We start from the raw sequence: 26,242 nt of genomic DNA, 5'->3' as shown, positions 1-26,242 counted from the left end.
GTTAAATCCAGTAAGTCCTGCAGTCATTAGTAGCAAAGTCACAGTCAATCATAGGAATATGTGTTGAAAAAATTTAGAAAAACATTAAGTATAGGGCAAATATAGCCAAAATTATAAATAATAAATTTAGACTGGTGCTGATGAAATAACACCAAGGCCAAAAAAAATGTGAAATATCACCAAAATGAAACTAAAATAACCACGAAAGAAAAGATGAGACAGACAAGGAACAAGAACAGACTGTTGTATCCAATCTCGTCAGAGGACCCTGGATACAATACAACAGCCGTGAACAGTACTGTATATAGTAATCGTGGCATGTGATGCAAGAAAGGAAGCGTATATATGAGCTTATATAGCATCAGCCAAAAAAAAAAAAAAAAAAAATTCACACAACCATTCCCTCTAAATGTTTGTCCAGTTTCTCCTTAAAGTTATTTAACCTATCAACTTCCACGACAGATGGAAGTTTGTTCCAGCAATTAACCACCCGTTGGCTAAAAGCAAATTTCCGCACATCTATTCTACAGCTGTCTTTCCTCAATTTGAATTTATGCCCCTTTACGTTCGTAATCTGAACAAATGAAAGAATCCCATTAGAATTCAGTGTACTCAACCCATTCAAGGCCTTATACACCTTAATCAGATCACCTCACAGGTGCCTAGTCTCTAGCCACTGCAATTTTCAGAACTCTCTTGGTAAGAGGATCCCTTCATTCTCCCACCAACTTGTTGCCCTTCTCTGTACATGCTCAAGGAAATCTACATCCTTCCTAAAATGAGGCCTCCAGACCTGTATGCTGTACTCAAGGCATGGCCTAACCATTTCCTTATACAGAGGGATAATCATCTAATTTTCCTGCTAGCAAAATTCCTGTATATCATTGACAAAACACCATGACCTGCTCTTGCAGCCTGTCTGCATTGTTCAGAAAACTTCATATCCAACTGCACAATTACTCCCAGGTATTTTTCATTTTCTACCATCCTAAGTATAGTACCACACAGTTTGTACGTTTCTCTGGGGTTACTTCTACCCATATGCAGTACTTTGCATTTGTCAATGTTAAACTTCAGTTGCCACTTCTCAGCCCATCTTTCCCAAATTTTCTAGATCCTGTTGCAGTAGCACACTGCCATTACTGTCATTAACAACCCTGCCAACCTTTGTATCATCTGCAAACTTCTACACTATGCCTGATATACCTTCATCAATATCATTGATAAATATACAAAACAACAGTGGACCCAACACTGAACCCTGTGTTGGGTCCCATTAATGCAAATTAACACAACAGATGGAGAATCGTTTTCATTCATTCTTTTCCATTTCGTCTTTCCTTCCAACTTATTATTTTAAAGTTAGCATTAGCATTAGAAGAGGCATATGATGCAAGAAAGCAACCTTATGTAGCATTAGCCAAAAAAAAAACACTCCAATTTCACCCCTCCGTTCGTTCGAAATACCTGTCCAGCTGAGCCTTAAATTTATTTAAGCTATCAACTTCCACAACAAGGGATGGAAGTCTGTTCCACCAACCAACTACCCACTGGTAAATTTCCGCACATCTATCCTACATCTGTCTTTCCTCAATCTGAATTTATGCCCTCTCAGGTGATTATTCTGAGCAAGAGGAAGAATCCCATCGGCATTGAGCATGCTCAAACCATTCAAGGCTTTATACATCTCTATAAGATCACCTTGCCAGTGCCTAGTCGTCAGACAGTAATTTGCAAAACTTAAGCCTTTCTTCGTAAGAGCAACCCTTTGTTCCATTCACTAATCTTGTTGCCCTTCTATGTACTCGTTCCAGCAGCTCTACATCCTTCTTGAAATGAAGCCTCCAGACCTGTATACAGTACTCAAGGTGTGGCCTGACCATTGCCTTATACAAGGGAATGATCACTTCCTTATCCCTGCTAGAAAAATTCCTGTATATCATTGACACCATGAGCTACTCTTGCAGCCCATCTGCACTGCTCAGAGAACTTCAAATCTGCCTGCACAATTACCCCCAGCTCCTTTTCATTTTCTACCACTGTCAGTGTAGTACCACAGAGTTGATACGTTGCTCTGGGGTTAGTTTCCCATATGTAGTACTTTACATTTGTCAATGTTAAACTTCATTTGCCACCTCTCAGCCCATCTGCCCAACCTTTCCAGATCCTGTCGCAGCATAGCTTCAGTAGTGTCCTTAACAACCCTGCCAACCTTTGTATCGTCTGCAAACTTGGACATTAAGCTTGATATACCATCATCAATATTATTTATAAATACAGAAAAGAACAATGGACCCAACACTGAACCCTGAGGTACACCACTAATAGCATTAGTGCACGATGAGCAGTGTCCACTGATTACCACTCCCTGTCTTCTCCCCCTCAACCATCCCTTAATCCATAGCAGCAATTTTCCTCCAATGCCACACTGCTCCAATTTGTGCAGCAGTCTTCCATGTGCAACAGTATCAAAAGCCTTTCTAAGATCCAAATATATAATATCAAAGTTATTCTCTGCATCCAGTTCTTTTGTGACTGCATCATAGTATCCAATCAAATTGGTCAGGCAAGACTTTCCCTTAACAAAACCATGCTGTGTCCGAGCTATAACTGAAGTCTTGTCTAGATGATCCTGCAGTGCTTCTTTAACCACTGCCTCCATTAATTTTCCTGGAACAGAAGTTAAACTCATAGGTCTATAATTACTTGTGTCAGCCTTTGATCCTCCTTTGTGAATTGGTTTTCACATTTGCACATCTCCAGTCTATGGGTACCTCCCCTGAGCCCAAAGAAGCTCTCATAATTATGGCTAAGGGTTCGCTTACTTCCTTTGCTGCCTCCTTTAATATAACTGGATAGATTCCATCCACCCCGGGTGCCTTTTTTATGTTTATCCTCAACAATTTCTCCTCCACTTTCCTCTCAGTTATTACAAAATCATCTAGCTCACTGCCAGAGTTTACTTCACCTCTGGCATTCCCCTTCCTGAATAACTCCTCGTGTGAATGTTGATGCAAAATATTCATTTAGTTTGTTAGCCACCTGAGCAGGATCCTCAACTGTTGAACCATCAATATCCAGTGAACCAATCCAATTCATCCCTTTCCTTCTAGAGTTTATATAGGTAAAGAACTCTTTTCTGTTTTTCTTTGCATCCTTTGCCAAGGATTTCTCATAATCTGCCTTGGCCTGCCTAATCTCCTTTGTGACTTGGTTACAGACCAACTTATATCTACCATAGGCTTCCATGTCACCCATTAATTTATATGTATCGCATGCATTTTTCTTCTCTGCCATATGTCTCATTAGTTCATTTGACATCCATTTAGGCCTATATCTTGAACAATATTTCTTAGTTGCAAATGCAAAGCCTAATAGCTTCCAAGATAAGTTCTTTGAATGCTTCCCATTTTGAATTTGCTGTTGGTAACATCATCAGTTGGTCCCACTGTATAGAATTTAAATACTGTCTCAGACCATCACAGTCGCCTTTACGAAAGCAAAAACCCTTCCCTTTACCCCCGATCGTAGTTACCTCTTTGAGTAAATCCCACTTCAGGACACTGATCACTGCCACCTAGTGGTTCCTTTATCTGCAGATTCTTAATGCATGAGGAATCACTACTGATAATCAGATCAAGAGTATTACTTCCTCTAGTTGCCTCCCGAACATGCTGATGTAGAAAACAATCATCCAATAAATCCACAAAAGCCGTGCTAGTGTGTGAGTGACCAACCCACAAATTCCAGTCAATATCTGGGAAATTAAAATCCCCTATTATAAGACTCACTGATTTACTGGCCCACTATTTCCCTGTACAGTTTCTTATTATACTCATCAGAGTCATTAGGCCTATAGCACACTCCTACTCTCAATTTTGATCTCCCAATGCTTATATCACACCAAACTGACTCGACACTGCACTGTCCAGCGATGTCGACTGGCTTCACTCCGTTGGTTTTTATGTGTTTCTTAACTAATAGCATAACCCCTCCTCCCTTCCTATTCTGTCAATCCTTTCTGTACACATTGTACTTCCCAAATTCCAGTTCTGCATTCCTTATATCTGTTTGACACCACGTCTCTGATATCCCAAAAATATCTGCCTTTGATGTTTTGAGCAATAGCTCAAATTTATTTACGAAACTCCTAGCATTGGTGTACACACAAGTATACATGCACCTGTTCCTATTCTTAGCTACCCTAACACAACCCATGTGTTTACTTGTACCACAATGACTCCCAGCAGTCTCTGAAATATCCTGGATCTTGTTTTCCAGGCTGCTGCTCATTCCAATAGAAGCAGTGCAAGAATCACTTTGACCTCTGCCAGTGGCTACTGTTAATCTATTAGTTCTTGTATTCCCCAATCTAGCAGTTTTCCGACCCACCTAACACTGCCTCGATAGCATCAGCAAATATTCTTGCACCCTTTCTATTTAAGTGTATCCCATCCCCGTAGAAGCAGTCTCTCCTGTTAACAAGTACAGACCAGTTTTATTTCTAATGAGTGTAGTGAGTGCTAGTTGCTTTGCGTTGCTCATACTTCTCTCTATAATTTTTATATAATCTGTTTTTATTTTCTGTTATCAACTTTATTCTTTCTTTTTGGCAGTAGTCTGCTCTAGCGGTGAGTGTTTAAGCTTTTCCATTCTTACTGTTACTGCATTAGGGCCTCCATGATACGAATTTATTGCTTTAGCAGGCTGGCATTTTAGTTAATGTCTGTCTCAGTCTGTTGCGGTAATTTGCATTACATTTGATCAGTACTGTTCATGGCCACTGTATCCAGGGATCTGCTGATGAGGTTGGATACAATGATCATCTGTTCTCATTCCATGTTGTTTGTCTCATATCTATTTCCTTTTGTGGTTGGTTTAGCATGTCATTTTGGTGATATTTCCCATTTTTTTGTCTCAGCATTATTTCATCGGCACCAGTCTAAATTTAATATTTATTAGCTTATAATTTTGCCTATATTTGCCCTATACTTGATATTTTTTGACACATATTCCTACCATGTATCTTCCATTTCTGTCTTTCTTATTTGTTTCTTTCTTTCTTCACTTTCTGCTTTTTTAAAAAATATATATTGCTTTATATTTTACACGTATTGTTGGATATTGCTTATCTAGGCACTTACATTAGTGGTCACCTTATTCATTTTCATTTCCTTTCTTTTTTTGTCTTTCCTTCCAACTTATTATTTTTACAGTTATTTTTATATATATATATATTGAACAGAATAACAAGAAAATGGAAAAAAGAAGTAGTCTAGTAGTGCAGTCAAAGGCAGCAATTGCTAAACATATACAGAACATGGACAATAAAGTGGGAAAAAATGGAGATAGAAAATAAAATATAAACTGGAAGGACAGAATTTATAGGATACCCGGTTCCTGGGCAATGCGATGCTGTCACTACTCTCGCTAGTGGACGAACTAACCGCTTGGCAGGTATACAGGTAATAATATGATAATGCATCACTGCATTTACGTAGACAGCAATTCGATGTCAGTATGGATAAACATTGTGACTTAACCAACTTTGAAAGAGGGATGATAGTGCGTGCCCGAGGCATAGGTCACTCTATCGTGGAGGTGGTACAAAAATTGCACTATCCCCTGTTATGAGTATCAAGAGTGTATCGGGAATACCCATTTCCGGAATAACATCTCATCTTGGACAGCACTATGGGCAGAGAAAGGTGGTGGATGAATGTGGCCGCCAACATCTGTCTTGCATTGTTTCGGCCAACTGGAGAGCGACAGTGGCACAAATCACTACCAACTTCAAAGAGGGAGGTGCCAGAAATACCTCCACAAAGACCATCAGGCGATCATAAGCCGCAATAGGTTATGGAGCCACTGACACACCAGAGCCCCATTGCTAACACCACGATACACAACTCTACACCTCAACTGGGCAAAAGAACATCAGCACTGGACCTTGGATGATTGGAGACAGGTCTCTTGGTCCAATGAGTCCCGTTTCCAGTTATTTTCAGCGGACAGGAGGGTGGGCATCTGGCAGAAACCGCACTAAGCTATGCACCCATCATGTCAACAAGGAACTATTCAGATAGGTGGAAGGTTGGTAATGATCTGGGGCGTGTTCAACTGGCACACATCTCTGAATGGTCCAAGTTACATGTCCATCCTTTGCAGACCATCTGCATCCCTTCATGGGCATCGTGCACCCACAGGGCAATGGACTCTTCCAGCAGGGCAATGGACCTCCCCAGAGCCGAGATGCCTAGAACATGATTTGAAGAGCATTCCACTATGGAATGGCCTCTCCATTCACCGGACATGAACCCTGTGGAGCATATTTGGGATGCTATGGACAGACCCGTTCAAGCTTGGGATCCTCCACCCAGGAATGCAATGGAAAAAAATGATACATAGCCAGGAAATTCATCAGGGGAAATTCATCTACTCCTGACCATGTGTCAAGCACTGCGTTTCCAAACTTGTCTGTAGTATTAGAAGGGGGGGGGGCTTTTATTGTAATACTAGTAAACAATTTTTTACACTGCGTAGTCCCTACGCAGTGTAAAAAATGTAAATTAAAATAATTACAAATGTGTAATGTGGAAAAAAAAAAAAATATATATATATATAGATGTATGTGAAGTGTATAAAAAGTATAGACAAGCAAATGGTATAGGGAATGGTAAATTCTAAGGGAGGGGAAGGGTAGAAAAGATGTTCAAAAGAAAGCGAAAATAGCGATAGGAATTAGGATAGACAGAGTGTTTGTATCACCCTTGTATTACACTAATAGTTTTACGAACGGGAAAAAAAAAATTAGAAAAAGACAGTATAAAAAAAAAGTGTATAAAAAGTCATTAAAAATACTGAACTTACTGGGTGTGTAAGGCCCAATCTTAAAGAAAGGATTCTGGTATAAACGCAAGCGTTAGTAAAAATGGGTGTTAATACCATAGGCTTGTAGAGAATGGAAAAACGAAACCAAAACTAAGTTACCTGGAGTCATTAAGTAGAGCAGAGGAGTGACGTACACGGCTAGGAAGCGAAAGAGAGAAACAATGACAAGTCAATGTTTTTATAGATTTAGAATTAGATAAACAGATAGGGATGACATCTATTGTTGAAAAAAAAAAAAAAAAAAAAAATTGGGAAAGATGGCCTAAAAACATGAAACATCATATAGAAGGCTGCGGACATACCAAAATGTGAAGGAACATGCGAAACAGAAAATACCGAAATGCAAAGAAAAAATCCGGTAAAATTTAGGTGATCAGATAACAGGGTTTATAGAATACTGCTCCAAACTTCAAAGATGATAAACAGCAGTAGAAACAGAAAAGCAGTTAGGCACAACTGTGGTAGATTTGAGGTTAAGTGAATCCATTGAAGAGCATGACAAAAAATCGACAGGCATAAAACTTTTGATGGAAAAAGAATTAAAAACCTAGAAGAATTTTCGTATCCAATGATAAAATTTATTCACCAAATAAAAGGCCTGGTTAAATGATGCAGGGCAACATATAGACAGTAGAAAGGAGACCAGTGTCAGGGAAGCAAAGTGCCAAACCTAGTGGTTGTAATCAGGGAAGAGACACACTTAATAAGTCCAGGAAAAAAACCCATATGTACAAGAATCCAAAAAGAAGAGAGGATGAATTCAAACTAAACGTGTGAAAAACTTAGAGAGTAAAGCAACAGTAATCTCATTCCGAAAAGGACACTTAAACAGAAGTTACGAACAGTGATTACTAACTAAGCAGTGGAAATCCCACCAGATAATATACAACTGTACAATACCTATAACACGGACAGGTGCCAAGCAAATCGAAATTGAATTTATTTTTAATTATAGAAGAAACAATACTGAAACAGTATTTGATGAAAAAGGGAGGTATATTATTATTTAAAAGCTTGTTATAAAAAACTTTTATTGCTTTGCTGAATAGGATATGGTTTCTACATATGTTCGCTAATCTGATGGCTTGAATACAAATGGTATTTTTGTGAATTTTTTTGGAAATATTAGATTGCCAATTTGTGAGGTAAATGACCTCAAAGTTGAAAGTTTCTTTTGTCATAAATGTCAATTAAATAAGGAACTGCATCATTGCAGGGTGAAATTATCAGATCAAGAAAGTTGGCTGTGCAATTATCGACATTTTCTTCATTGAGTTTAAGTTCAGAGGGGTAAATATCTGCAGCTAAGCATTCAAAGTCGGAATTTAAAACTAGGATAACATACCGGAAGGCAAAAAATTTATGATTGGGATTGCTGGCAAAAAATAATTCCTCATAATAGTGTAAAAACAAGTTAGAGACAAGGCTTGAAATTTGTGAACCCGTGGGAAGTCCAATCATTTGTTTGTATGCAAGCTTGCCATAGAAAATAAAGTTATTGAGTATGCAAAGATTGACGAGGTTGTCCCAAGTACCCTCATGGATATTAAGTTTCTCATGGTATTTATTAAACAATTGTTTTAGCACAAACACTAGTAGGTTGAATGGGATGGAAGTGAACAAGTTTGTGAAATCAAGTTTCAATACTAGTAATAGAGATTGGATCTAAAAATGTTTAAAACAGATTGGTTATTATTAATAATCCAGGTAGTAGTAAGATTGCTGAAGATGGTTTTTAGTTGTCTGAAGAATTGCTTGCAAGGTAGATATAGCATCCACTATTTTTGGAACTAGTTACGAATCTGAAACCTACCAGATGTTTGTGGAATTTGGCTATCATATAAAGGAAGGGAAGGGTAGAGTTCTGTTCTGTATTTTGGTGTGCAGTTGTTTATGTAAAGCTATAAGCTTTATTATTGTTGAAGAAGGATTGAGACTGCCTGGTATATATGTGGAGCTATTCTCTATTTCAGATTTTAGTTGGTTGAAGTAGAATTGTTTGCAAGAGATAGAAAACTTGTTGGATGCTTTGTCAACTGGGGTAATAATAAAGTTATCTTGTAATTCTAGAATGTTTTTTTAGATTGCTGAATGGAGTATAGTGTTTGTAGGACTTGGCAATAGCTTTTTTGATGCCTTGATAGATAATAGTCATCCAGTTTTGAAATGCTTCGTGTGGAATGGTATATTTATAAACTAGCTTTTTGGCAAAATGTGTAAGGTCTAGATATAGCTTTTTTGTTGATAGAATTAAGATTAACTCGGTTAATGGGTCTGAATTTAAACCCTTTACTCATAGCTGTTTTTGGATTATTGTTATTAATGATGTTTAGATTTCCAGTTATGATATGTCCATAATGTTGATCCACAAAAAGTGCATAAACAGGATTATTGCAATGGCATGGGAGATCAGTAAGTGATATATTACCTAAATTAGTGGCTAGTTGTTTGTAGTTGCAGATTTTTAAACCTAATGGAGGGTAATAATTGAAACTGTGATGTATATCAAATTTATAGCGGTTGTTGAAAGGCAGTAGGTTATTGTGTTTGTTAAGAATAGAGGACCAAGGTATATAGTCAAACCATTTATGGAGAAATAAAATGTTACAGTATTCAATTCAGTGAGAAGTGATAGTTCCATTTCTGAAGAGACTGATGTCTATAATAATGTGTTTAAGCTGTAAATTGGTAAACTTGAATTTTTGACTGAATGAGACAAGTGTTCTAAGAACCGACTTTTTAATGCTAAAAAGGAATTGGTAATTATTATGCAAATCAAGTGTATGGTCCCATGAACTTAGAATATTAGAGAAATTGAATTTGATATTTTTATATGGTTTTTGTTTCTTGCTACCATGACCATGTCTGTGAATTTTGTTTTTTAATATATGACTAGAGTTAAATAATTTGATAATTTGTTGCTCGATGTTCAAGGATCTATTGCTGCAGACAATTTTATTGAAGAATTTATTGTTTAAACCACGTGGGTACAGTGATTTGTGAATACACATAAAAATGCTTTCATAGTATTCATGTTTGTGGTTGTCTTCTATGATGGCTAAGATTCTAATCATAGCATTGCTAAAATTATGGTGATGGAAGTAGAGCAGTTCAAAGTCTGTATCATTGTTATTGCATAAAGAATAGCACTCCTGACCATGTATCAAGCACTGCATTTCCAAACTTGTCTGTAGTATTAGAAAGGGGGGGGGCAAATATGCAGCCTTTTATTGTAATACTAGTAGACAAGGTAGAGCATTCGAACACTCCGTCTATCCTAATTCCTATCGCTATTTTCGCCTTCTTTTGAACATCTTTTCTCCCCTTCCCCTCCCTTAGAATTTACCTTTTGCTTGTGTATGCTTTTTATACACTTCACATATATCTATATATGTTTTTTTTTTTCCACATTACACTTTTGTAAATTTGTATATATTTGTATTTATTTTAATTTACATTTTTTACACTGCATAGTGACTACCTTGTCTACTAGTATTACGATAAAAGACTGCATATTTCCCCCCACCTCTTTTCTAATACTACAGACAAGTTTGGAAACGTGCTTGATACATGGTCAGGAGTAGTCCCCTGATGAATTTCTGGCTATGTATCATTTTTTTCATCTACTATATTCAGATTATGCATATTTGCTATCCCCCGATTTGAACTCGCTATACAAATCGTCACAAAGGTGAAAAGATCGAAGAACCAAACCATCCATTCCTCCTCGATTGAAATGCAGAGATTCCATGACCATTATTGGCCTCGTGGTACTCTGTCGATATGGGGCATAATGGTCAGTCTATTATTTTGATATTTTGTTTTTCTTTTAGTAGTTCTTTTAACCTCTTTTTGGTGATATTTCACGTTTTTCGGAACTGGTACCCTCTAGGGGGGTACCGCTAAATCATATTATAATTGGCATTATTTTAAATTTTATATCGTTTTATTAATTGGAATTAAAGTGCTAAACTATATAGGGGACTATCGGCTACTGTTTATGTCTTACCTTTACTTCCCCCTCCCTGTTTGTTTATTTTATTTTACGTTATTTTTATGTTAATTTTTCCCTCTACATTTTTTGCCATACTACTGGCTTATATTTTGTTTTATTTTGAATTATCAGATATATCTGGGCTTCATGTGGAGGAAGTGCATTTTGCTGCCTCTAATGATAGCTTAATATTTATTTATTTTCTTATTTTAGGTTAAACTTTTAAGCCATTATTTAAATATATATATATATATATATATATAGGGTTGTTAAAATTAAAGTATCCCTATGTAGAGTGCTCTGGAGTGAGTCCTAAGGCTCACTCCAGAGCACTCTACATAGAGGCTCATACTGAGGAGAAATTTGGACAACAGGTACAATAAAGAATGCGCTCGTCATTTATTGGAAAAAAAAAAATTAGTTACAAAATTTGTCACTGTATGGAGTGTAACTATCTTAGTTATGATTATGCAAATAACTTACATTATTTGCATAATCATAAGTTATTGCCACAGCGCCACTACTCAGCTCTACTGTACTGTATAAAAGGAAAGCAGCCTCTTCAAAATATACAGTAGATGTTTATTCCCCAATACAGCAGCAATGGCAACAACGTTGCAGGAAAAGGTGTTATTAGTGAAGCTGTACTATCATAACAGCAACAATGCAGCTGTAGCTATCAGAGAATTCCGATGTCAGAAGTGCATAAGGCCCACATGGACCTATGACTGTGCTGTCCGCAAAGTGATTGCGAAATTTGAAGCGACGGGACATCTTGGTGTTCAACCAGGTAGAGGTCGAAAACGAGTGGACTCCTCTCGTGTTGAAGATGTGGCTATGGCTGTCGTGGATTTATCAAGTCAATCTCCATGTGGTAGCGCATGTCAGCTATTTCTCGTGAAGTGGACATGCCGTATTCCGCTGTAAGACTAGTAATGAGTCAGGTGTTGCGGTACTATCCTTATAAGATGCACATGCTATGGTAGCTAAAGCATGGTGATGCAGATATTCGTTTCACACACGCACTTCAGTTTCTGGCGCGAATGACAGTGGATATCACTTGGCCATGGAACATCCTTTGGAGTGATGAAGCCCACTTCTGCTTAAATGGACAAGTGAATACGCACAACTGTCGCATTTGGGCAACAGAAACCCCTCGCGTCATCCAAGAAGTCCAGTTGCATTCTCCAAAAGTGACAGCGTGATGTGGATTTATGGCCACATTCATGATTAGGCCATATTTTTTTGAACAGGTAACACGGACTGAACCCCGCACCTGTTCCGTCACTGGACAGCGATATTATGAAACGTTGGCAAATTCCGCAATACCAGAGCTGCAACAACATTGGTGTCTTCAGGATACCATATTCGTGCAAGATAGTGCCCCACCCCACATCCACCGTTGTGTCCAAAGATTGCTAAGGCAACACTTTACAGACGAATAGGTCATCAGCCATTGTTTCCAGACATTCTTGGCCATCCTGATCACGGGACCTCACCCTATGCGACTTCTGGTTGTGGGGTTTTTTGAAGAACCAAGTGTATCGGGATGGATGTCAAACTCTGGCAGATCTAAAGGACAGCACCATTAGATGTCATGTGCTGGTTATTCCAGTTGACATGTTACATTCTGCTGTAGAAAATGCTATTCTTCTGGGAAGCTGTTGTTGACCAAAATGGAGGACACTTTGAACAACTGTAGCGCTGTTCAAGTGATTTGTATTGCCACAGCGCCATATAGTGACAATTTTGTAACAAATTTTTTTCTCCAATAAATGGCGAGCACATTCCTTATTGTACCTGTTGTCCAAATTTCTCTTCAGTACGAGCCTTGGCACTCACTCCAGAGCCCTCAACATAGGGATACTTTTATTTTAACAACCCTGTATATAATAGATAAATAATTACAAAACTGAAAATAAGGATGTTGCCACACAACTTACAAAACCAATCTTTTGTAAGCTGACTTCAGGTGCCAATGGTCAGGATTGTAAACAAAATAGCAATGTCTTCATTTCTGATGTAAATCACATGTGAAAGGGTAAAAGGCATAAACATAAAAATAAAAATGAGAATAAAATTTATTGTTACTGAATTATAAATTTGTTACTGAAATAAATGAAAATGAAATTTTGAAAGGATTAAAAAAGGGCAGTTTTTGAAAATGGCTTGTGAACTTTACAGTTGACACTAGAAGATGAGAAATTAAAAACTGGAATCGACAATAGAAATTTCAAGAAACAATTTATTAGTCTAATCCAGCTTTCCCAAACTGTGTTTCGCGGAACACAGTACAGAAAATATTTTTGTATATATTTGTATAGAAAACACTGATTTTCAAGGTGACGGCAGTCCTTATACCATGCGAATACGAGGAGGTCCCGTGGTGAAAGGATCAACGAGTTTAATCAGTCCTTTGTTTAATGTCTGTTAGAGACATTAAACAAAGGACTGATGTCTTGGAAATCATACAAAGTATATAATGAACGAAAACCTATACAGAAGATGTTTAAAATCCTTTATGAAGTGCACGAATCTGGCAAAGACAAAGAAGTTAGTTTGGCATTCTACAGCAATCCTAAAGACCACCAGCAACAAATCTCCCTGTAACAAACTGGCTACCATTAGTGTAGAAGGATGGCGAGTTGTCAGAAAAGACAGACTTGCGAGTCTATCCGAAAAGCGATCAAGAAGGCAAGATAATGAGTTTGAAATCTCCTCATTTAGATCTGAAATCATCAGAAACATCTATTCTGATGTTTCCCAGTGGAGAAACGGGATGGAGTTACACGCTGAAACAGAACAACCATACAGAGAATGTTACGGCAGTACAGTATTATGCGAAAAGATCGACATTCCGAAAGGGCTTGAAATTGAATCAGATGTTGTTTGCAAAGGCTCACTCAGCATTATATCATAACGGCTTATCTCAAAGTGGAGAACAGTCGATTGTTTTATATAAGATGTAATCAAAATAAGATCAGAGCGGAACATACGACTGGGGTTGAAGAACACGTTCAAAACAGTCTATTGAACTCAACAGATTCTTTCAAATTAGGAAAAGCTGTAACCCTCCCTTCAAGTTATCCATCAACGATCTGACCCCTTCTGGACTTCCACCTCATGACCTACAGTTGAAAGAGGGCTGTTTAGTGATGCTCATCAGTAATCTCTGCATATCAGATGGGTTGTGTAGCGGAACTCATCTGATCAATAAAGGTGGATTCTCCACTGCATGATCCTCACCAGCGACAACAAATGGTTCATATCTCTAGGATCACGTTAGACATGAGGGGCCAAGGATATGCATTTTGTTCTGAAGAGACTCCAGTTTCCTGTCAGAGTAGCGTTCGCATTAACGATAAATAAGTCACAGGGACAGATTTTTGACTACGTCGGATTGTTCGTGGTCGATTCCAGAGACTTGATGTTCAGTCATGGACAAGTATATGTAGCTCTTCCGAGAACCACAAGCAAGGCTGGTATACTATACAATGGGCCAACAAAGGACCTAAATGTATAAAGAACATTGTATTCAAAGATGCATTATGAATTGAGATGAGATCTGTTTTATAACAATAAAAATTCTCTTAGTTCTAAAGTTTTCTTCCTTAAATCACTTGATTCCAACTTCCTTGAAATAAAGTAGTGTACAGAGAGTAAAAGACCCCAGCTTTAGGCTGTGCAAAAGAAAGCAAGCAGGGGATGGAGCCCCCTAGTGTGTGAGTGAGTGAGTGTGTGTGTGTGTGTGTGTGTGTGTGTGTGTGTGTGTGTGTGTGTGTGTGTGTGTGTGTATATGTTTTAATTATAAATAAATTAATTAAATTTTCTGTTTATACTCCGGCATGACAACCAAGTCAGTAGAGTTTACAATAATCGTCAATACAAATATTTATCGTATTTAGTAGTCACGGGCTTGAACCCCGGTGCACTCAAGGAACGCGTGCTATGCACTCTCGCTCCTGACCACTGGGCTACGTCATGAATTCTCACTGCTAATTAAAAATTACAGAAATTGATACATACTAGGAAAACCCATATTCTTTTGTGACAAAACAGCATGATATAGATCCTGGACAGAAATATCTTCCTTAATTACAGCTTCCAACATTGGTTGGAGTCCACTTACAGTTAACTGAAAAAGAGTATTTCATTACTTATTACAGAGAAAGTTGAAATTAATATATTCAAACATCCATTAATTCAGATGTAACTTTTAATGAAAATTACTTGCATAATTATATGCTGCATGTAATTCTACAGCAATCCTAAAGACCACCAGCAAATTTACAACAAATCTACCTGTAACAAACTGGCTACTATTAGTGTAGAAGGATAAACATTCTGATAAAGTCACAAGCTGATAAACATTTTTAAGAAATGAGTTGTGCACAATGATATAAAAACATTTGGATTGCCTGAATCAACTGTGTGTAAAAATATATATCAGGATCTAAAAAAAAAAAAAAAGCCTGCTACAAGGCTTCCTCATTCACAAATAACCAACCCACAGTAGATACACATTTAAAATTTTTAATCTGTAGATTTACTGCCCCTCCTCTCTCTCTCTCTCTCTCTCTCTCTCTCTCTCTCTCTCTCTCTCTCTCTCTCTCTCATCCAATAATGCAGAAACTTTGGGTGAACTACTGGAACTATAGAAACAATGTCAACAACTATAAAGTTAAAATGGGAATTGGCATTCAGAAATGCAATCATAGCAGCTATAACACTTTTTATACCAATAAACGATATTTTTCCAGGTTTAGATCAAAATGAGTGTAGGATGAGACTAGTGGCAGAGAAGAAAAATGCACAGGATGATTATAAATTATTAGGAACTTTGAACGTACAATAAGTGTACTAGTCTGCATTCCATCACCGGGGTTAATGGGATTAGGCAAACTAAGATTATGAAAAGTCTTTAGCTAAAAAGCAAAGAAAGTAAAAGAGAATTCTTTGCTTGTGCTAACATTAGAAGGAAAGGGAGAATCACATTGGCACAACTACTGACAACCTGCTCAGGTTACTTGAAACTGAATAAATTCTTTGCATTTCCATCCATAAGTGAAGAAGTTTTTGAGGATGGGGATTCCAAAACTTTATACCAAATGATTTTGTGATAATTGAGAAGAAAGTTAAAATTGCAGCTAAACCACTGCAAGCAAGCCACTACCCATAATCATGAGGGCATTCTTGGATTCAAGTAAAGTTCCTAAAGATTGGAAATATACAGGTCTCTCCTATTCACAAAAGACATCAAAGGGTGAGGAAGGTAATTACAGACCTGTAAGCTAGACTCCATTATGTTACATGGAAAAGTAATGGAGTCAGTGGTTAAAGAATTAATGTAGGACCTTGACAGGAGTATAGTTACATAATCTCAGGATGGATTTCTTAACCAGGTAAATGTCAGGTGACTAATAACAAAGTTTTGCACTTTTTTTTTGTTTTAACACTCGTTTTAATTAAAAACTGAATTTGCATTACCTCCCTAAACACGGATTCCTAGTTTTATCAAAGTTGTTTTTGAAGCAATAATTTGCAGTTTTCACAGAACGTGGTCTCAATTTTAATCTCAACAATGTCCATTTCCACTTTCAGTCTGCCAAACCCCATGTACTTTTTCTGACAGAATGTCAGCTATCGGTTGATTCAACTACTGCTCATCTCAGCTGCCCATATTATTCGCTGTATGATTCCTTCTGCCTCAAAGGTGGTACTTGTGCATATGTCCATTCCGATACTCCCTGTCAGATACTTGGTAATTTGGAATCTCTTCTTTTCGATCTTCTCTGGCTTAAAATCTCTCTACAACATTCTGTCAAATTCATCTGCTGTCTCTACCGTTCTCCCAACTCCACTAATCAATTGGAGCTCTCCAACTTCCTCTCTTTGCAACTTGACTTTCTCCAGACAAACTTTCCTAACAGTGAGGTAATTTTCCTTGATGATTTTAATGTTCACAACTCCAGCTGACTTCCGGTTTCTAGTCACACCGACCCAGCTGGTCGAGATACTGAGGGTTTTGCAATTACTAATGACCTTGCACAGATTGTTCATTTACCTACACAAATACCGGACAATCCTAACCATACAGCCAACACGATTGATATTTTTCCCACACACAACCTTTCTAAGTACATGGTCAAAGTGAGAGGTCCTTTAGGCACCTCATCACAACTTGGTGATTGTCTCTTCTCCAATGGAGCCTTTATATCATGGCTATTCCCAATCTCATGTTGTTTGGCATTACAAGAATGCAAAATGGGATGACCTAAGATTTTTCTTTTCTTCTTTTCCTTGGTCAGACTACTGTTTCAAAACTTTTGATGTCGACGTTTGCTGAGATCATGTCAGTGAAATTATTCTGGTAGGAATGGAATCCTTTATCCCACATTTCACTTTAAAATCTCATCCTTTATCTAAACCTCGGTTTTCCAATAAATGTGCTAAGGCCGTTCAGAAGAAGAATATTGCATATCGTAATTGGCCTGTTTCCAACTCTTCAGTTTCATTTTCTGCCCACACCAAAGCTCACAACAATTGTAAAGCAGTTATTAATTAGTCCAAACTAGGTTTTGAACAGCTTAAGAGTAGAAAACTTACTTCTTGCCCTAATGGTAGCCGAGCATTCTGGTCTCTTGCCAAAGCTATTGGCTGCAACTTTTGCCCATCTCTGCTCCCACCTCTGTCAAAACCAGATGGTTCTGTTGTCACTTCAGCCAAGGATAAAGCTGACCTGCTAGCACCCCATTTTTCTTTCAACTCGTGCATTAATGATCTTGGTAAAACTCCTCCCGCCATTCCCAACATGCTCCATTCAATGCGTCCTGTGGTCTTCTGTCAAAAGGATTTTGACGAACCTTGATGCCAAGAAAGCTCCACTTGTTCTCAAAACCTGTGCTCCTGAACTTACTCCTGTCCTTTGCCACCTTTTTTTCACTTTCATATTCCAAAGGTGGTTTTCCTTCTGCTTTGAAATTTGCTCATATCCAGCCAGTTCCTAAGAAGGGTGACAAATCCTTCCCATCCAATTATCGTCCCATTTGCAATTACTTCTACTCTTTCTAAAGTAATGGAGAAATCAATTAACCGCCAACTCTTAAACTACCTAGAAACCTCCGTCTGATCAACGATCGCCAGTATGGATTCTGTCAGTGTCGATCCACTGCAGATATTCTGGCTTATGTCACCCATTTATAGACAAATTCAATGGAAAAGTTAAGTGAAACCCAAGCAGTTGCTCTTGACATCTGAAAGGCTTTCAATCATGTTTGCTTTCAAACAAGCTTCCATCTTATGGTTTGCAAACTCCTTTTTGTAATTGGTTATCCTGTTTTCTCTCTGATAGCTCTCTGAGGGTGATGGTAGATGGCTCTCCATCTTCTAACTTTTCCACTAATGCTGGTGTCCCCCAAGGTTCCGTTCTCTCCCCCACTCTTTTCCTCTTGTATATTAATGACCTTCTTCCATTGACAGGAAATCCTATCCATAATTTTGCCAACGATAGCACATTGCCATCCACTTTCCATTTTGAGAAACCTTGCCCTGCTTGATCATCTTCAACTTCTCGAATATCCACTACTAATTCCTTAAATGCCGATCTCCAGGTTATTCTCCAGTGGGGCAAAGAAAACTGAGTTGATTTCAATCCCTCTAAAACTCAGTCTTCCCATCTTATATCTAATAGGTGGAGCAGGACCAGGGTATGTCTGCCAGGAGCAAACGTTTATGACATTGTAGAGAAGATATAATCTTTTAAGCAAAAAAGTTGATGTTGTACACGTTTGAACCAATGACATTAAAAGTAAGAGATCTGCAGATGTACTCAACAAGTACAGGTCAATGTTAGAAAAAAAGTCGTGAATTAGGATTGAATGTGAAAGTGTCTGCAATTCTGCCCAGACACGATAAGAGGGAGTATATGATGAGAGCCTTGTCGATTAATTCGGCCTTGAACAGATTTTACAAGGCTCAAGAAGTAGAATTTTTTTCAGCCTGGTCTGTGCTTGTTGACAGGAGAGACTGCTTCTACAGGGATGGGGTACACTTAAACCGAAAGGGTGCAAGAATATTTGTTGATGCTATCAAAGCAGTGTTAGGTGAGCCGGAACACTGCTAGCTTGAGGGGGGAGGATACACAGACTAAAAGAGTAACAGTGGCTGCAGGCAGAGGCAAAAGTGATTCTTGCACTGCTTCTATTAGAATGAGCAGCAGCCTGGGAAGCAAGGTAATGGAGATTTCCAGGACTGCTGGGAGTCATAGTGGAACAAGTAAATACATGGGCTGTGTTAGGGTAACTAAAAATAAGAACACGTGCGTGTATACTTGCATGTACACTAATGCTAGAAATATAGTAAATAAATAAAATTGAATTTTAAATGCTGATCAAGACATCAAAGGCAGATATTGTTGGGATATCAGAGATGTGGTGTCACGCAGATATAAGCAGTGCAGAATTTAAATTTGGGGAGTACAATGTGTACAGGAAGGATAGACAGGACAGGAAGGGAAGGTTATGCTGTTAGTTAAGAAACACAAAATCTAAGGAAGTACATCCAATTGATGTTGGCGGACAATGCAGTGTTGAGTCTGGTGTGAAATAAGCACTGGGAAAGGAAAAATGAGAGTAGGTGTGTGTTATAGGCCTAATGAATCTGATGAGTATAATCAGCAAGCAATTGTGCAGAGAAATAGAGTGGGCCAGTAAATCAGAATGTCTTATAATGGGCAGATTTTAACTTTCCAGATATTGACTGGAACTTGTGGGTTGGTCACTCGCACACTAGCAAGACTTTTGTGGATTTATTGGATGACTGTTTTCTACAGCAACAAGTTCGAGAAGCAACCAGATGGAGTAATACCCTTGATAATCTGATTATCAGCACTGATTATTCATGAATTAAGAATTTGCAGATAAAGGAACTACTGGGTGACAGCGAGCACAAGGTACTGATGTGGGAATTACTTTTTAACTACCACCAAGGCTAAAGGGAAGGGCTTTTGATTTCTTAAAGGTGACTGCAGTGGTCTCAAATAATTTTTAAATTCTGTACAGTGGGATCAACTGATGTTACAAACGTTGAATTCTAAATGGGAAGCCTTCACGGAATTAATTTTGGAAACTACTAGGCTTTTCATTCCAACTAAGAAATACTGTTCAAGGTTTAGGCCTAAATGGATGTCAGATGAATTAATGAGGCTCGTGGCAGAGAAGAATGTATCGGATGCCTATAAAGTATTAGGTGACACAGAAGTCTATGGCAGGTATAAACTAGTCTGTAATCAAGTCACAAAGGAGGTTAGGAAGGCAAAGGCAGATTACGAGAAATATTTGGCAAAGAATGCAAAGGAAAAACAGCAAAGAGTTCTTTACTTATGAAAACTCTAGAAGGAAAGGGATGAATCAGATTGAACCACTTAACATAGATGGGTTGACTACTGATGATCATGTTCAAGTAGCTGACACTCTGAATGAGTATTTTGCACCTACATTCACACATGAGGAGTCATTCAATGAGGGGAGTGCTAAAAGTTAATCAAACGCTAACAGGGAGCTAAGTGATTTTGTAATAACTGAGAGCAAGGTGGAGGAGAAATTGTTGAAGTTAAACATAAGGAAGGCACCTGGGGTGGACGGGATCTATCCAGTTATATTAAAGAAGGATGCAAAGGAAGTAAGCAAACCCTTAGCCATAATTATGACAGCTTTCTTGAACTTAGGGGAGCTCCCCATGGACTGGAGGTGTGCAAATGTATCACCAATTCACAAAAGGGGTTCAAAAGGTGACACAAGTAACTACAGACCTATTAGTTTAACTTGTGTTCCAGGAAAAATAATGGAATCACTGGTTAAAGCATTACAGGATCATCTAGACAAGACTACAGTAACAGTTAAAACACAGCATGGGTTTGTTAAAGGGAGGTCTTATCTGACCAACTTGATTAGATACTATGATGTCGTCACAAAGGAACTGAATGCCAAAAATAATTTTGATATAATATACTTGGATTTCAGAAAAGCTTTTGATACTATTGCACATGGAAGACTGCTGTACAAATTGGAGAGGTATGGCATTAAGGGTAAGTTGCTGCAATGGATAAAGGGGTGGTTGAGTGGGAGATGACAGAGTGGTAATCAATGAACACTGCTCTTCATGGACAAATGTTGTTAGTGGAGTTCTGCAGGGCTCGGTGTTGGGCCCATTTTTGTTTTCTATATTTAACAATAATATTAATGAAGGTATATCAGATTTAATGTCCAAGTTTGCAGATGATACAAAGGTTGGCAGGGTTGTTAACAGCAGTAAAGACAGTATGCTACTCCAACTGGATCTAGATAAGTTGGGAAAATGGGCTGAGAAGTGGCAACTGAAGTTTAACATTGAGAAATGCAAGGTACTGCATATGGGTAGCGATAACCAAAGAGAAATGTACAAACTCTGCGGTACTACACTCAGGGAAGTGGAAAGTGAAAAAGATTTGGGGTAATTGTGTAGGCAAATTGTGCAGGTAATTGTGCAGGCAAATTGTGCAGGCAAATATGAAGTTCGCTCACAGTGCAGACGGGCTGCCAGGGCAGGTCATGGAGTCTTGTCAATGATATACAGGATTTTTCTAGCAGGGACAGGGAGGTGATTATTCCATTATACAAGGAAATGTTCACGCCACACCCAGAGTACTGTGTACAGGTCTGGAGGCCTCATTTTAGAAAGGATGTATGGTTGCTTGAACGAGTACAAAGAAGGGTAACAAGATTGGTGAGGGGAACAAAGGGGTGCTCTTACCAAGAAAGGCTTAAGTTCTGCAAATTGCAACACCTGGAGAGTAGGCACCTGCGAGGTGATGAGATGTATAAGGCCTTAATGGGTTGAGCAAGCTGAATGCTGACGGGATTCTAACTCTTGCTCAGATTAAGAACCTGAAGAAGCATACATTCAAATTGAGGAAAGACAGTTGTAGAATATATGTGCGGAAATTTGCCTTTAGCCAGCGAGTGGTTGATGGTGAAACAGACTTCCATGTTTTGTTGTAGAAGTTGATAGCCTAAATAAATTTAAGGCTAAGCTGGACAGGCATTTGGAAAGAATGGAAGGGTTAAAGGGGAGGGTTTTTTTTACTTTATTTGCATTCCTGAGAGTGGACTGGATGTTAAATTATCACACCCTACAGATAACGTGATTAATTTTAATATCTATTATTTTCATTTTTTTCTATTATTTCTCATTTTTAGCTTAATTTAATGCATTACACATATATATAAAAATTTATATCATTTTGTATCTGCTTCCTACAATAAAACACGCAAAAATATACAATTTTCCCGAGCTTTAATTTATAATTTAACATCCAGTCTACTCTCAGGAATGCAGAGCATTAGTAGTAGTAGTATGTGATGCAAGAAAGCAAGTGTATGAGCTTATGCAGCATCAGCCAAAAAAAAAAAAAAAAAAAAAATCACACCATTCCCTCCAAATGCCTGTCCAGTTCCTCTTTAAATTTATTCAACCTATCAACTTCCACAACGACAGATGGAAGTTTGTTCCAGCAATTAACCACCCGCTGGCAAAAATCAAATTTCCGCACATCTATTCTACGTGACTTTTCTTAATTTGAATTTATGCCCCCTTAGGTTCGTAATCTGAACAAGTGGAAGGATCCCATCAGAATTCAGCGTGCTCAACCCATTCAAGGCCTTATACACCTCAATCAGATCACCACGCAGGTGCCTAGTCTCCAGCCACTGCAATTTGCAGAACTTAAGCCTCTCTTGGTAAGAGGATCCTTTCATTCCCCTCACCAATCTTGTTGCCCTTCTCTGTACACGCTCAAGCAAATCGACATCCTTCCTAAAATGAGGCCTCCAGACCTGCACGCAGTACTCAAGGCGTGGACCATATCCTTATACAGAGGGGACAATCACCTCCTTTTCCCTGCTAGCAAAATTCCTATATATCATTGACAAAACCCCATGACCTGCCCTGGCAGCCTGTCTGCATTGCTCAGAAAACTTCATATCTGACTGCACAATTACTCCCAGATCTTTTTAATTTTCTACCACCTTAAGTGTAGTACCGCACAGTTGCTACTTTTCTCTCAAGTTACTTCTACCCATATGCAGTACTTTGCATTTGTCAAGGTTAAACTTCAGTTGCCACTTCCTAGCCCATCTGCCCAAATTATCTAGATCCTGTTGCAGTAGCACACTGTCATTAACAACCCCGCCAACCTTTGTATCATCTGCAAACTTCAACACTAATATACCTGATACACCTTCATCATCTGCAAACTTCAACACTAATAAGCCTGATATACCTTCATCAATATCATTGATAAATATACAAAACAACAGTGGACCCAACACCGAACCCTGTGGGACTCCACTAATAACATTACTCCATGAAGAGCAGCACCCATTGATTGATATACCTTCATCAATGATATTGATGAAGGTATATCAGGCTTAATGTCGAAGTTTGCAGATGACACAAAGGTTGGCAGGGTTGTTAATGACAGTCATGGCAGTGTGCTACTGCAACAGGATCTAGATAATTTGGGCAGATGGGCTAAGAAGTGGCAACTGAAGTTTAACCTTGACAAATGCAAAGTACTGCATATGGGTAGAAGTAACCCCAGAGAAACGTACCAACTGTGTAGTACTACACTTAAGGTGGTAGAAAATGAAAAAGACCTGGGAGTATTTGTGCAGTCAGATATGAAGTTTTCTGAGCAATGCAGACAGGCTGCCAGTGCAGGTCATGGGGTTTTGTCAATGATATATAGGAATTTTGCTAGCAGGGAAAAGGAGGTGATTGTCCCTCTGTATAAGGCAATGGTCAGGCCACGCCATGAGTACTGCGTACAGGTCTGGAGGCCTCATTTTAGGAAGGATGTAGATTTGCTTGAGCGTGTACAGAGAGAAGCAACACGATTGGTGAGGGGAATGAAGGGATCCTCTTACCAAGAGAGGCTTAAGTTCTGCAAATTGCAGTGGCTGGAGACTAGGCACCTGCGCGGTGATCTGATTGAGGTCTATAAGGCCTTGAATGGGTTGAGCACGCTGAATTCTGATGGGATCCTTCCACTTGTTCAGATTACGAACCTACGGGGACATAAGTCCAAATTAAGAAAGGACAGAAGTAGAATAGATGTGCGGAAATTTGCCTTTAGCCAGCGGGTGGTTAATTGCTGGAACAAACTTCCATCTGTCGTTGTGGAAGTTGATAGGTTGAATAAATTTAAGGAGGAACTGGACAGGCATTTGGAGGGAATGGTGTGATTTTTTTTTTTTTTTTTTGGCTGATGCTGCATAAGCTCCTACACTTGCTTTCTTGCATCACGTGCCACTACTACTACTACTATTACAAATCTCTATCTTCTCCCACTCAACCATCCTTTTATCCATTGTAGCAAATTACCCTTAATACCATTCTGCTCTAATTTGTACAATAGTCTTCCATGCGCAACAGTGTCAAAAGCTTTCCTGAAATCCAAATATATGATATTAAAGTTATTTTTTGTATCCAGTTCCTTTGTAACCACATCATAATAACCAATCAAATTTGTCAAACACGACTTTCCCTTAACAAACCCATGCTGTGTCTGAATTATTTCTGCAGTCTTGGCTAGATGATCCTGCAATGCATCTTTAACCAATGACTCCATTATTTTACCCAGAACAGAAGTTAAATTAACTGGTCTGTAATTACTTGTGTCACCCTTCGATCCCCCTTTGTGAATTGGGGATACATTTGCACATCTCCAGTCAGTGTGAAACTCCCCTGAGTCCAAATATGCCCTCATAATTATGGCTAAGGGTTTGCTTAGTTGCTTTGCCGCCTCCTTTAATATAACTGAATAGATCCCATCCGCACCAGGTGCCTTTCTTGTGTTTAACTTCAATTTCCCCTCCACTTTGCTCTCAGTTATTACAAAATCATTAAATACTCTGCTACAATTTGATAACCTTCTGCCATTTTCAAACCTTAATAATTTCTCATGTGTGAATGTAGATGCAAAATACTCATTCAGTTTGTTTGCTATCTGAGCAGGATCATCAACAGTCGAACCATCAATGTCAAGTGGACCAATCAGATTCATCCCCTTCCTTTTAGAGTTTATATAAGTAAAGAAATCCTTGCTGTTTTTCTTAGCATCTTTTGCCAAGGATTTCTCATAATCTGCCTTTGCCTGCCTAGCCTCCTTTGCGACCTGATTACAGACTAGCTTATATCTGCCATAGGCTTCTGAGTCGCTTAATAATTTATATGCATCCCAAGCATTTTTCTTCTCTGTTACGAGTCTCATTAGTTCATTTGATAACCATTTAGGCCTAAACCTTGAACAATATTTCTTAATAGGTATGAAACTTTTAGTAGTATCCACGATTAATTCCTTGAATGCTTTCCACTTAGAATTTACTGTTGGTAACATCGTCAGTTGATCCCACTGTACAGAATTTAAAAACTGTCTGAGACCACTGTATTTGATTTTGCCTATGGCAAGGTAAACTATCACTCCATGGATAAACCTGGTACGTCTGTGCAATAAATAGTACTACACACATAAAACCCAAAGAAGGCAGGAAAATTGAACATTTTCAGACTGACCACCACAGGATATGGAAGTGAGGTACAATGATATTTTAATATGATACATACCCGTAGGGCTTTGAATCTCCTATCACAGTTTGTTGTGATATACGTAAACCACCCCTGTTTATTTAAAATTAAGTACATATATTCACAAAAAAAAATTAGTCTCATTATTCCAAATTATTCACCAAGTAATTACCTATTAGTTTACCTAGAAAACTGGTATAGAGATTACAGAAACGGGTATGTATAATGCCCTTTAGTATGGCTATATGTCTGCTCAAAGCCCCTGAGGAAGTAGCAACTGTATGGCCATGAGGGAGAATGTTAATTTTCACTAATTTTCTCTAATTTTCCAACTTTCTCTAAAAGGCTCTAATCTTCCTTAAATTTGCATTAATTTTGTTGTTTTTTATGTATCTATGTTGTATATTTATGTGTAAGGCTATCCATACCAGGGCTAGATTTATATATAACTAGTAGGTTGGTTGAGGTCACTACAAACCTGATACTCCCAAGTAGTACCATAATTTTAAAAAGTAATAATGTACAGTAAACCCCCGCTATTCGCGGTATCTGTATTCGCGGTTTCGCAATCACCGATTTTAATATAAAATGAAACCTAAAAAAATTTGAATTTTAAAGCACCGTGAATTTTCTCCGCCATAAAAAAACATGGGCGTGGCTAAAATTATCTTTCCCGGTCAAAACAGGGCTCAGTGGGTGGGGGGAGAGGGGTGACAAAATCGCGAGCGTGAATGT

The 26,242-nt window shown here is 38.4% G+C and overlaps 1 protein-coding gene across 1 annotated transcript in view; it reads right to left on the bottom strand.

Annotated features, from left to right (window-relative positions):
* Positions 1–26,242, bottom strand: part of OstDelta (oligosaccharide transferase delta subunit) — a 279,105-nt gene that overhangs the window by 196,269 nt on the left and 56,594 nt on the right. The window contains exon 4 of the mRNA XM_090384636.1: positions 14,912–15,020. Coding sequence (XP_090240762.1) covers positions 14,912–15,020 — 109 coding nt within the window. The remainder of the gene's footprint in view (positions 1–14,911; positions 15,021–26,242) is intronic.

This window comes from Mastigoproctus giganteus, chromosome 11 (assembly GCF_048544385.1).
Source record: "Mastigoproctus giganteus isolate SK-2022 chromosome 11, ASM4854438v1, whole genome shotgun sequence".
NCBI classification, from domain to species: domain Eukaryota; kingdom Metazoa; phylum Arthropoda; class Arachnida; order Uropygi; family Thelyphonidae; genus Mastigoproctus; species Mastigoproctus giganteus.
This window is presented reverse-complemented; position numbering and strand designations above follow the sequence as displayed.